The sequence below is a fragment of the Bubalus bubalis genome, chromosome 19 (assembly GCF_019923935.1).
Source record: "Bubalus bubalis isolate 160015118507 breed Murrah chromosome 19, NDDB_SH_1, whole genome shotgun sequence".
In the NCBI taxonomy this organism is placed as follows: domain Eukaryota; kingdom Metazoa; phylum Chordata; class Mammalia; order Artiodactyla; family Bovidae; genus Bubalus; species Bubalus bubalis.
In genome coordinates, this window is record NC_059175.1 from 39155524 (window position 1) to 39168183 (window position 12660).

Here is a 12660-nt window from a genome sequence, read left to right on the forward strand (position 1 = left end):
AAAGTTCCCCAGTCAATAATGTGTTTATATGTCTAAATTCTTTAAGTTAAGTGCTCCAAACACATATGATATGCGTAACAGATTGAGAAACTGAATGCTGGAGCAAAAAAGCGGCCTTTGAAATAATCTACTCCACATTTCAGATTAATTCTGAAGGTACTGTACTACATTCTTAAAGGGTAAAGCAACAGGATGAACTCAATACAATGAATCAAACCTCCTTGAAGACAATATGATCGTATGTGATTTCATTGACACTCTTTTCATGTCTGTTTAAAATCCAAAGTAGAAAAGTTCAATTATGGCAGCCGTGGAGGTGCTCAGTTGGCTCTCTCTTCAAGAAATAACCTGCTGCTCAGTTGCAAGGAGGGCCACTAGCTGGCAGCTCACACCCATGGAGCTCATCTCAAAACAGTGTCTTAAAATGCATAAAATAGAATGCACAAGCTACAGCAATCAGCAGGCTTCTTTTGCAACCCACCAAATAACAAGATCTAGGAGCAGGTCTTGTAACTGGCATAATTTCTAGTAGAGATACTATAAATGATCTTTCAAGATATCTGTAATAACAGTAAGGGGATATGATGCCATCTGTGAGTTCTCTTGGTGTCAAAATCACTGATCTGCTAACACTACGGGGGCTTACTGTCTATATTCATCATTGAAAGAACTGCCAATGCTAAATTAGGACCAGATGAAAACAGAGATTTCTTTGTTCATACCCAAGCTCAGGGACTCCTTAAAATCTAGGTGAAAGCCCGCTGAAGTAGACAGCATCAGACTGTGACATACCGGCAGTGTTTGGGTGGTACCCAAGGTTCTCTGACCGCCCCAGACAGGAAACCTCTCCTTGGCCTTTGCTCTCTTAGAGGGACATGAAATAGAGACCAGTCATGGGAACAAAAGCACACGCCCCCTCATCTTACCTGTGGTGCTGACACTTAGTCCGTCTCTGTTCTCTCGTATGGAACTAATCTCAGCCTGCTGGAACACAAAAATGACTTAAAATATATTCCTGAATGTAACAGTCTACAAGAGAGTCCAGCACAGTTTCCTCCTTGAGTTTACACAGGTTGGTGTGATCCTACTATGAAAACAGACTATCTCCAGGAAAGAAGACATTTTAAAATATAAGTACATAAAAGTAACAATTAACCCCTGAGGTAAAATTTTGATCTAGAGGTTCCTAAGGATATATTCTCAAAATATTACAAAATGAAGCTTCTCACGAATATTATAAAAGTCTTTGAAGATTATAATAAAATTACATAATAGCTAATTAATGTGCTTTGTGCTCAAACTTGAGATTGTGAATACTACTTTCATAATAGAGACAAATAGAAGTTTTACTTATCTGGCTAATATACTAAAATACATTAGAAGTGTTTTTACCTTTATCACTTTATGGATAAACTGTTAATATATGAATTGCTTTTAAGAGAAATGGTAATCAATGAGACCTGTCAGGGAAAATGCAGGTAATTTTATAAGGGAATAAGAATTCTTATGGCTGTGGACTGACAATCCCCTAAAGATTTCCTCTAAACCTGTATCCCCGAATATCTGCCTTTTAATATACTGGAAAAATTCTTGTAACTTCAAAGCCAAACTCTCATTCCAAAACAAAATACAGTTACTTGCCAGAAATTACTAAGTTTTATCTAGATAAGCCACAGATCATGATGAGAGAGATAATTTTTCAGCAAAAGAACTTTTGTAAAGGCTCAAATGCTAAAAATAGAGTGGCTCATTTTTGGCAAGTGCTTATCATAACAAAAGCTTTATTTTCACTTAAAAAATAAGTGCTTATTTTTATTTTTCAACTCTATTACAGTACAATAAAGTATATACATTGAAAGCTTTTAATTTGAGGAGTTTTAACAGACAGACACCCAAGATACCACTATAATCATGATTCAGAATATTCCCATTACCTCTTAAGTTTCCTCATGCCTCATTAGCCAATCCCTGCCATTCCCAGGCAATCACACTACTCTCCTGTTTTCATTTTCTAGAGTTGCTATAAATGGAGTGTTACAAGGGATGAACTTCTTTGAGCCTAGCTTCTTTCATTCAGCATGATGGTTTCCAGATTCATCTATGATACTGCTTAGCCAGCACTTCATTCTCTTTTTATGGCTGAGTAATACTCTTATATATGGATATATCTCATTATCTTTATCCATTCACTTGTTGTAAGACATCTGGACTGTTTCTAGTTTGGGGATATTTGAAAAAAGATGCTATAAACATTTGTGTACTTTTTGAGACATATTTTAATTTCTCTTGGGTGAACATCTATGGGTGAATGGCTAGATGATATGTTAGGTATATATTGAACTTTTACAGAAACTGTCAAATGGTTTTCCAAAGTAGCCGTGAGCTTTCCTGGTGGCTCAGATGGTAAAGAATCGCCTGCAATGTGGGAGACCTGGGTTCAATCTGTGGGTTGGGAAGATCCCCTGGCGGAGGACATGGCAACCCACTCCAGTATTCTTGCCTGGAGAATCCTTATGGACAGCGGAGCCTGGCGGGCTGCAGTAGCTGCACCATTTTACACCCAACAAACAGAGTATGCGAGTTCTAGTTCTTCCACATCCCACCACCCACTGGCATTTTTTTAACCTTTTAAAATTTTAGCTATTACAAGTGGTGTCCTTTTAATCTTTCTGTAATTTTTTTAAAGAAATAAGTCTTTTTACACACTATTTCTGAAAAACATAATTTGTCATATTGTTCCTTGGAATGCATTTACCCTGTTTGAGCCATAATCATATTAGAAGATATTAGGATGGTAATTATAAAGGTACAACTTCCTTTCCTTGCCTTATATTTTAATAAAATCTAGTTAACATAAGGGAGATGATAGGTTGATAGAATCTTTTTCAGATTAATGTGCATCTAAGTTAAACACAAATTTATTTTTAGTAATTCTTAGATGGGGGAAGTAAATACGCAATTATGCCATTGAAATTACACTTTAACAATTATAAATTTTACTTTTTTTCCAAGTATAATTTCCTAGTGATACTTAGGTAAACAAATATTAAATTGAAATATCCTCTCATTCCTTAAAATACGTTCCAACCACAAATCTAGAGAATCAGGTTGAATGGATTTACTAACATTTCTAAAATACATATTACTTTTATAATTATATAAAAATATATAATTACTTCTTAGTAAGACATGACTATCCACTTCTTTCTTTTTGATCAATATTATGTCAACTCAATTTGGAAAGATGACTGGTTATCAGGTAAGTTCTTATATTTGTCCTTTTTTTAAATGAAAATTAAATATTAGTTAATAAATATATTCAGTCTACTCTTTTTTTATGGAGTCCTCACCAGAAAAAATAATCAGAGGATGCTTTCTGATGAAAAGGCTGTAAACCAAATGACTGGGAAGTATATTCTGTTTTACTCACTGCCATATAACTTAAGTCAAATCTATTGTATATCTTAAAATTAAGTAATAAGTTGGACACAGAAAACAAATACCTTGAAGGGTGGTTCAGCAAAAAATACTGATTCCTTTCCTGAAAGTGGTGTTGAAGTTATTGATCTTGGGGAAGACACATCACTCAACTAAAAAACCAAAATGAAAACCATCAATAAGGAATCCTTCTTCAAAAGTTTTTCTTCTCCAGTGCCAAAGAATTAGCCTATTTAACCAATGCAAATAAATCTAACAGTAATTATGCCTAGTTTCAATTAATTCAAGGGTAACATATTTTCAATACAATTCACCTATCTCAAATACTTTCTGAAAGTTTACAGAATAGAATTAACTAAGGAACTTTGCTCCTATATTCACTAGAATTAACTTTTCAAATTTATAAAACTTCTATTGCATATTGAGAATATTATTAATGAATATGCTAACATATTTAATATTGCTTATTGAAGGAGATATTCCTCTCAAATACTCGATAAGGATTATTCATTTTATGGCCTATGCTTCTCTTAATAACACATCCTGGCTTGTTTTTATTTACCATTTCATAGTTATTCAAGCTTCCTCTTCTACTCAGTAATCACTATAAGCTCAAAAATGAAAGCTGCTTTAATGTTAGTCAACCTTAAATGTAATATGAAAGGCAAATATATTTCAATAATGTTTGATAAACCAACTAAAATTCATTTTCAACTAATGTTTCACCAGTCACACATTCTCCCTACTTTACTCGAGCTGTTAATGTGAGCTCTGACTGAGCTTATTATCTTAAGGAAAAAGGTCCTGTCATACATTTTGAGAATTTTGAAACTTCTAAAAATGATACAGTCTAATTCTTCAGCTTTGAAATAAGTAAGAATCAACATTATTTCCCTAGTATAATCAAAATTCTTCATATCACCATTTGTAGTTTAAAACTGCTCAAGAAAATTTTAAATGTGCATTTAAGGGTCAATTTTAAAACAGTTCTTTTTGACCTAAACACAAAATGACAAAACTATGGCTTTGTTGTTCCATGTTTTTTCATTGTTGGTTTTCTTTCATTTTTACCTGGGTAGGACTGATAGGAGGTGGTGGAGCTTTGCGTTTTTTTGGAGTTCCACTTCTCTCTGAGCTTATTTTAGAGACTTGATCATGCTGAAAGTTATCACAGTCCAAAGAATGGAGGTGGGTTAGTTAGGTTAGTAAAGTCTGAGTAAATAGCTTCATCAAACAAATGAGAAAAACCTCAACAGTTCATGCACTTCTTACTTTATCAAGTTCTGAAACCTGCTACCAACATAAAGTAATATGCATGCTCCAAGTGTTCTTCTAGCAGCCCATGCTTTAAAGTAAGAAAATAAAAAACACAAGACAAAACCAGATTAAGTTGGTGTGCAGAACTTGGAAAGGAGAGGATAAGGAATTGTTTACCACAATTTAGAACCCAGAGTATGTTCATAATCGAGCTCCCATCTTAATGCAAAAAAGTGGTATTTCCCCAACCTTTTCATTACTTCCATTTCTTTTCTTAAAAATGTACAGTTGACCCTCCATATCCACAAGTTCCATACCCACAGATTCAACCATCTGCATATCCTAGAATTACGGATACAGACAGCCAACTGTACCACACTATTTTATATAAGAGACTTGAGTGTCTGCAGATTTTGCTATTCCCTGCAGATACCAAGGAATGACTATGAATATGGGGAAAAGGGAGAACTTCGTCTCTGACGGTTATGGATAAATAACACAACTGGTACAAAATAAATTCAGTATCAAGTATTTGCTCAGTATGATAATTTTTCCAAGAACCTTGACTTATAAATAAAATAGTCAAATATATAGCTCATTAATAAACAATAGTGACTATGTTTTTAAGAAAAACTCCAAAGTAACAGGGTAAACTTCTCAATTTCTATTTGTGTAAAATGATAGACATTTTAGAAAAGATCTAATTAAAATGAAAGTGGTAAATCTCATATTTTCACCAAATATCTAACACAGATATGGATAGAGTTCTGTAATTCATGTGATATTACAAGTAGTTAAAATACTGTTGTTCTCAGAGTTAAAAATCACATCAAACCTTTTCACACCAGTAGGAAATATTAGTACATTTCAGAAAAAAGATGAATATATGAGTAGCAAGTTTAAAGTTACATGCTTTGGGAACAGGTTAAATCATTAAGAAAATATTTACCACCTTACAATGAATCATTTATTCCAAAGATATTTTACTTCTTAAGTAGTTTCAGCCTAGTCTTAATCACTTTCCTAATGGCCCACAGAGTAGTTTAATCAGAACATGTTCAAATTCCCACAAGCAATGATAAAAAAGAATCTCCTCGTCCAAAGATAAATACCTGCTTTGGTTTTGTTGGTGTCTTTAAATCTATAGAAGAAAAATGAGAGAGAGAGAAAAAAAAAAAAAACCATAAGAACCATAATGACTCATATCCACTTTGGGTCGGGGGGGTATATAAACACACACTCGCACACAAACACACCCATACACACAACATACACAATATTCAACACTTCATTTTTCCCCAGGAATATATTTCAAAGAATAATATATTATACAAATTCCTTTATTCTTTGGGGAAAATGGAGTGGGATAAGTTTGAAACAACATTGGCTATTTTCTTTCACATACCAGCATCCTGAGAGATTTTTGATAATAGAAGGCTTTGAATTCCTGCGTTTTCCGAGAGTTTGGAATAATGTAAGGCATTGTGTCCAAGAGAGTCTACAAGGTTTAGGTCTGCACCCTTTTTAATTAAGGCTTCTACGATGTTTGAGCTGCCAATCTCACAAGCCAGCATGAGAGCAGTTCTAAAGAATGAGCAGACAAAAAATCAGTACTAACAAAATCTGGAAACTTTTGCTAGGAAATCATTTCATTTGTCTTAAAAACAGAGAAAAGGAGATTAAGTGCAGTTAAACCTGTACTATTCTTAATGCTCCAGGAAATTCAAAGTGGAATGCTACCAAAATCAGGTAGCTATTTTATAAAACCTCAGATTAAATCATAAAAAATATTAGGTCAAATAACATAGACATAATCTTCTAACTATGATGGAATTTAAATATGACTGGCACAAATCTTGTCTTTTTCTCAAATCAAGTTTTATAAAGAACCTATAACATTATTAAGACTGTTTTTTTTTTTTAAAAAAAACAATATGTTTACTTTTATTTTGCCTGAAAAGTCAAAGGAAATGGCCTATCCATTTTAACATTTAATAATGTCATCATAGACACAGTCAGCTATGATGCTCCCAGAGGTCTGGAGAAAATATTTTTTTAAGTCAAAACAGATTCTTAATTATCCAAAAAAGGCAGAAAACAGTAAAGAAGTTAAAACTGCTTTAAAACAAATGATCCAAAGTACAGCTGTGAAAACTTCTCAGAATGTGAATATCAGGGAAATCACATGCTTTCTAATTTGTGGTACCTTCCATTTTTGTCTCTGGAATTTACATCTGCTCCATGATCCAGAAGAAAGCGACAGACCTCACTGTGGCCATTTTGTACTGCAAGAAGCAGTGGTATATTCCCATCCTAGGAGACAAATTCAGATTAAGATTTTAATTTAGAAGTCAAATACCAGAACTGCAAAGGTCCTGATTCCTTCTGTACTTATTCCTGACTAGTCCTGCTGGCCTTATGTTTGACCCACCAATATAGTCTGCTCCCTGAGAAGGCCAAAATCACACACTAACACAATTCTTCTTGTGGAATTTCACTGACTGTGGGGTTTTCCTAAGGAGCCAGGCTCTTGGGCTCCTTGATCCCTTGACTGTCACTCAGTCTGGTGATGATGAGAGGGAGAGTGGAACACGAAGTATGTCCAGGTTTGAGGCAAGTATACCATTTTCATCGAGAAACGGCTCTCCATGTTCCAGAGAAATGAAGGGTTGTCTCCGCATGGCATTACTGGGCCCCATGCTCTCTAAGCACTTTCTTCTAGGTCTCCTAGCATCCTGCCATACCATCAACCGTCTTCTTGGAAAGCATAGGCTTTCATAATTTTACTAGGTATCAAAACATAAGAGTTTATTTGTCCATTACTGACACATGACAAGATAAAGAGATAGATGGAAAGAAAGGTTTACTATAACAATTGACAATTCCTTTAGGAAAAAATTAGATTACCAGCTCATACAAATTGCAAAATGAATTAAGAATCTCAACATCACAGTATAAAACAAATGAAAAAAATACCAGAATTTATAGGTGACAATTTCCACAATCTTAGGGTGAAGAGGGGACCTGACTCAAATTATGCAAGCCATAAAGAGAAGCTCTTATTCTGTTCTTGCATTGAGCATACCCCACCTATGGGGTTGACAATAATTTTAAGGCAGAATGTATTCAAATAGGCAAAGGAAAAACTAGTTACAGTATATCCAACTATTTTAATGTGGGGATATTTAAAAATACAACTGATACTTAAAGATTAAGTATTCACTTAGAGTAGAACTTCAGAATTCCTAGAAAATTATCTCTATGAAGTTATAATACTTTCTGGTTATAAAGTATTGAGATTCAGATAAAGTATTGAGATTCAGCAAGTGTGAATTTATTTACAGATTCTAAATGCTCACTTCACAATATCCCCATCAGGTGTAACATACATGCCAAGTCCCATGCTATAGCAGGAAATTCAGCGCTGTAAACAGGAGCAAGAGGCATGTCAATTTATTCTTCAAATAGTCCAGCAAGGTTAAAATAGGGTATAAGTGGTCTTTATAGTTGGAAAACAGTATCCGGGAACACCAAAGGTGATATATGGGGTGCCGAAAGAAAATAATAGAACTGTTTAGACTTTTTTTAAATTTATTATAAGTCAAGAAAATAAGTCTTATTAAGATTTAGGTTGATAGTAAGCCATGTGTCCATCCTTTGAAATAAATACTGAACGTGCATGCTGCAAAACGTTTTATTAACAGTTTAAGGACCAATGGGGCTAATACTGAAATCTGTTTTGCATAAGAGAATCTAGGTCAGAAAGCAGCAGACTTTTGCCAAATGCTCCAGAAGGAGCGTGGTACTCTAGAGACCAGGGTCCATCTCCTCTTCTAATGGTCATTTGGTACTTACCAAATCCTTGAGGTTTATGGGGCTTTTGTGCTCGCAAAGGACTTGCACAGCTTGAAGGCAGCCCTGTGCGGCTAAGGGAAGGAAGACATAGAAACCACAGCAAATCACAAAGCTAGTCTCACAACCAAGGGCATCAAACACTTCTGGGAAAGAAAAGTTCACATCTACCCAGTATGCAGATGATACTTAGCTGCACTGAAGAGAAACAGTGTAGGGATGGATAAATAAGTAGTGTTTTAAAATACTGTTTTATTTCAGTGTTGTCCAGACCTACGGTCAGCGCTTACCAGTTGTTGGCTGTCTTTAGGGAAACATTTGGCTTAGCTCTTCGTGTATGCTAAGTCACTTCAGTCATCTCTGACTCCTTGTGACCCCATGGACGGTAGCCCACCAGACTCCTCTGTCCATGGGATTCTCCAGGCAAGAATACTTGAGTGGGTTGCCGTGCCCTCCTCCAGGGGATCTTCCCGACCCAGGGATTGAACCCACGTCTCTTAAGTCTCCATTGGCAGGCAGGTTTCTTACCACCAGCGCCACCTGGGAAGCCCCAAGGTTTTCTACAACTGAAACTGAAACTGAAGTCGCTCAGTTGTGTCCGACTCTTTGCGATACCATGGACTGTAGCCTACCAGGCTCCTCAATCCATGGAATTTTCCAGGCAAGAGTACTGGAGTGGGTTGCCATTTCCTTCTCCAGGGGATCTTCCCAAACCAAAGTTTTCTACAGCTAGCACTAAAAGAAATTTGTAAATCTAATCATCCCAGAGTTCTGTATCAACATTTTGTCCCTTGAGACTGTGTGACCAATAGTAAAACCAAACCTTGATATATAAAATTCATTGAAGTTCCTTTTGATCCCCAAGCAAAGAAAAAACAATCTGTACCACACAGCACCTGAAATCTACAAATGCTCATAAATCTCTTAAACAAGAACCTCACATTAATTAAAGTATAACAATCATGACAGTGTTTACTAGTTGTTTGGCAGGCAATTGACAAATTCTAGCTGTATTCCTCAGTAAAACCCTACACAATCTGCAAACTGAGGAAAAGGGGAATAATGTCTAGGAATGATGACAGAAAATGGCATCAGGAATAACAATGGTAAGGTTAATGGCTTAAATAAGGAAAATGAAAATGTACTGTTTCTCATGGTAGAAGACAGCAAATAAGAGAAGGAAAATTACCTGCATAATGTAAAGCTGTTTTCCCAGAGCTGTCAATACTTTCAGCTGGGCATTTAGACTATAAGACAAAAATCAATAAATATGTATAGTAAATTTCAATTCTATTCAGTTCATCCTCTTACTGCAAGGTAAGATGCAACTTACTAAGCAAAGTATAAACCTGAATAAGCCCCAGCTGCTGTGATCCAGGAGCTTATGGTCTCAAGGGGAGAGAGACTCACCTCGAAGCAGTCAAGACACAAGTGAACTGTCACCTCTCCCTTCTATCAGCTCTGTCACCAACAGGTCATCCCCACCAGCAAAACAACATGCTCTAGGAATTCTCATCATGATCCCACCTGTCCCCCCATTTGCTGCCCTAATTCTCTATCCCCCTTCACAAAACCAACCTTCTGTTAAGAACTGCCTGCACACACACCATCTCCCTGCCTCTTGTTCATTCCTGGACCCACTGCGGTTGGGCGTCTGTCCTCAATATTCCTTGGATCAGGGAATCCAAGTCACCAACCACCTTCATGTTTCTAATGAGAACAAACATTTCTGTCCTCCTCTCATTAACCTCTTACCTGCGATCCACTCCCTCTTCTCCAAACACTCTCCCCTCAGCTCCTGGAGTCCTGCCTGGCCCATCCAATTGTGCTCTTCCTCCCACTGCTCTGGCCACCCTTCCCCAGAGGGGAACACAGGGCTCTCGCATGTTTCTTCTCTACGCCATCACCCTGGGTCATCTTATCCACACCCACAGCTTGAAACCCCGTCTAGAAGCTAATGCCTCCCAAATGTATATCTTAACAATGACAACAAAACTACTTCACAAGTATTGGCTATTATGTGCCAGGAACTGTTCAAAGAATGGTTTTATGGCTGCTAACAACCCTGATTAGATACCATTAAACCCATTTGCAGATGAGGAAACTGAGGTACAAAGAAGTCAGTAACTTGTTCGGGTCACAGTAAGTGGCAGAGCTAGAATTCAGACCCAGACAAGCTGCATGGAACCTGAGTTCATGTCAGTACACAGCAGATGGCATCTCTGAGCCCTGGGTTTCATAACCCACTGCCCATTTCTCATAGGCACCTCGAACACAACACAACCAAAACTTCTGGGGTCCTCTTGGCGCAGCTCGATCCTCCCGACCCACCCTGCCACTGTCAACAGCACATTCATCTCTCTGGTCCCTGAGCAACCACCGAGTCATCCTTGATTTCTGCTTCCTCCTCCTCCCCCCACAGCTAGTCTACCACCATGTCTGTCAGTTCTGTACCCCAAACACACCCTAATCAACTCTCCTCTTTTCCCCCATCATCACCACCTGGTCTGAGCCAATACCTGCTCACCTTGACAGCCCTGACGGCCACCCGGCTGTCTTCATGGTTTGCTTTTTCCTTCCTTAGTCAATTCTCTATACAAATAGAGAGACCTTCTAAACTGTCAGTGTGGCTCTTTACTTCCAAGTCCTCCGCAGTTCCATCATGTTACACAAGGCTGCATCCAGGGCCCTTCTTTTTTTGTGGCCTTACTGTGTAGCATGAGGGATCCTTCATCAGGGATCAAACCCACTACAGTGGACACACAGAGTCTTAACCATGGACCGTCAGGAAAGTCCCATTGGCCCTTTTTCTTTCTCCCTCACTTCCCCACAGGTCCCCTCACTGGCTTTCTTTCCTCCCTGACTACTTAGTGCCCTTCTGACCTTTTGTACTTGTAAAAGGTATTTTGCAAAAGGTCTGACCTTAGGTCTTTTGCACTTGCTTCTCTGTCAGCTTGGAACACTCTCTCCCATGGCTCTCTGCACCGCTTAATTTTCAGCTTGAATCTCAGCTCCTCTACAGGGGCCCTCCTGAATACCTCTCACAATACTCTTGTCAGTTTGCTTCTTAGTGATGTGCAATTTGTCGTGGGCATTTGTGTCTCTGCTCACTAAGTGGCAAGCTCCAGCAGGATGGGGGCTGCTCTGTTCATGAGTAAACACTCACCATTTGACACAGTGCCCAGGGCCCAGGGACCACTTGCTAGAAGACAGAGCAAGGGGATGGGGGGCAGGGGGTAGGAGAAGGAGAGGTCATCTGAATTGGAAGACTCTCACAAGGCTCTCTGTGCTCATTGCCTTGAGGAGGGAGAACTCTGAAATGGTAGCCCCTGGAGAAGGGAAGTCTCTCCAGTAGACAGACAGTAAGAGCAAAAGGCCAGAGAGAAAGGAGTAGCTGCAGAAGGTACAGGGTGAGGGGCTGGCAGGAGACAGCAGTGGTCCCACTGCAGAGGGTGTGGGCTGCCCAGACAAGAAGTGAAGCAGAGATCAGAGAGGTGCAGGACTCAAGGTAAACAACTCACTAGGAGGCCATCAAAGCCTCTGGTTTTCACAACTATCCAGAAAGAAGAACACCATTCAGATGATCTGCCGAGAGTAGGCAGTGTTGGAAATGTTTGTCTGCCCTTCAGTGGTAATAAGAATAGAGATCATGTTACGACTTACCATGCTTTGGCCTAATTTTAGAACAGCAGAAGGAACTGTTTAAAGGCTTCAAAGATTCCAGAGAAAAACCAATCCATTTGCATAACCAGATATAAAATTACATTAGAGGCTAGAATATCTGGTCCTTGCCCATGAGGATTTCCAGCTTGTCAAGTTCATTCTTCCCTCAAATCAGAGCCAGATGCAAAGTCTGGATAGCCAAGCCAGGATGGGAACAGAGACTTGGAATACAAATAAGGTTTTTCTTAAAAAAATTGAAGGTAAGACCATGGGTGTGGAGGCAGGGCACTTGGGCAAGTCAATGATTTTCACTTATCCACAGTATCCAGCCCCAGAGCAGGCAGAGAAGAAAAGTTCTATTGCAATTTTCTTTAGAGAGAAGCCACATAATAAAAATCATCTTCATCATCACAGATGTTGATCTATCTTTCTTGAATTTCACTTCAAAGA

General features: G+C 38.1%; 1 protein-coding gene across 6 annotated transcripts in view; it reads right to left on the reverse strand.

Annotated features, from left to right (window-relative positions):
- The window catches only part of RAI14 (retinoic acid induced 14), a 164393-nt gene that overhangs the window by 11764 nt on the left and 139969 nt on the right, over nucleotides 1-12660 (reverse strand). For 4 of the 6 annotated variants that reach the window (XM_006071887.4, XM_044932530.2, XM_044932532.2 and 1 more), the window contains exons 6-13: nucleotides 9737-9794; nucleotides 8551-8621; nucleotides 6902-7008; nucleotides 6101-6279; nucleotides 5808-5836; nucleotides 4510-4596; nucleotides 3504-3590; nucleotides 927-984 (exon numbers count right to left, since the gene is read on the reverse strand). In XM_006071887.4, coding sequence (XP_006071949.1) covers nucleotides 927-984; nucleotides 3504-3590; nucleotides 4510-4596; nucleotides 5808-5836; nucleotides 6101-6279; nucleotides 6902-7008; nucleotides 8551-8621; nucleotides 9737-9794 — 676 coding nt within the window. The remainder of the gene's footprint in view (nucleotides 1-926; nucleotides 985-3503; nucleotides 3591-4509; nucleotides 4597-5807; nucleotides 5837-6100; nucleotides 6280-6901; nucleotides 7009-8550; nucleotides 8622-9736; nucleotides 9795-12660) is intronic. The other 2 variants (XM_025270640.3, XM_025270642.3) reach the window with 2 other exon arrangements.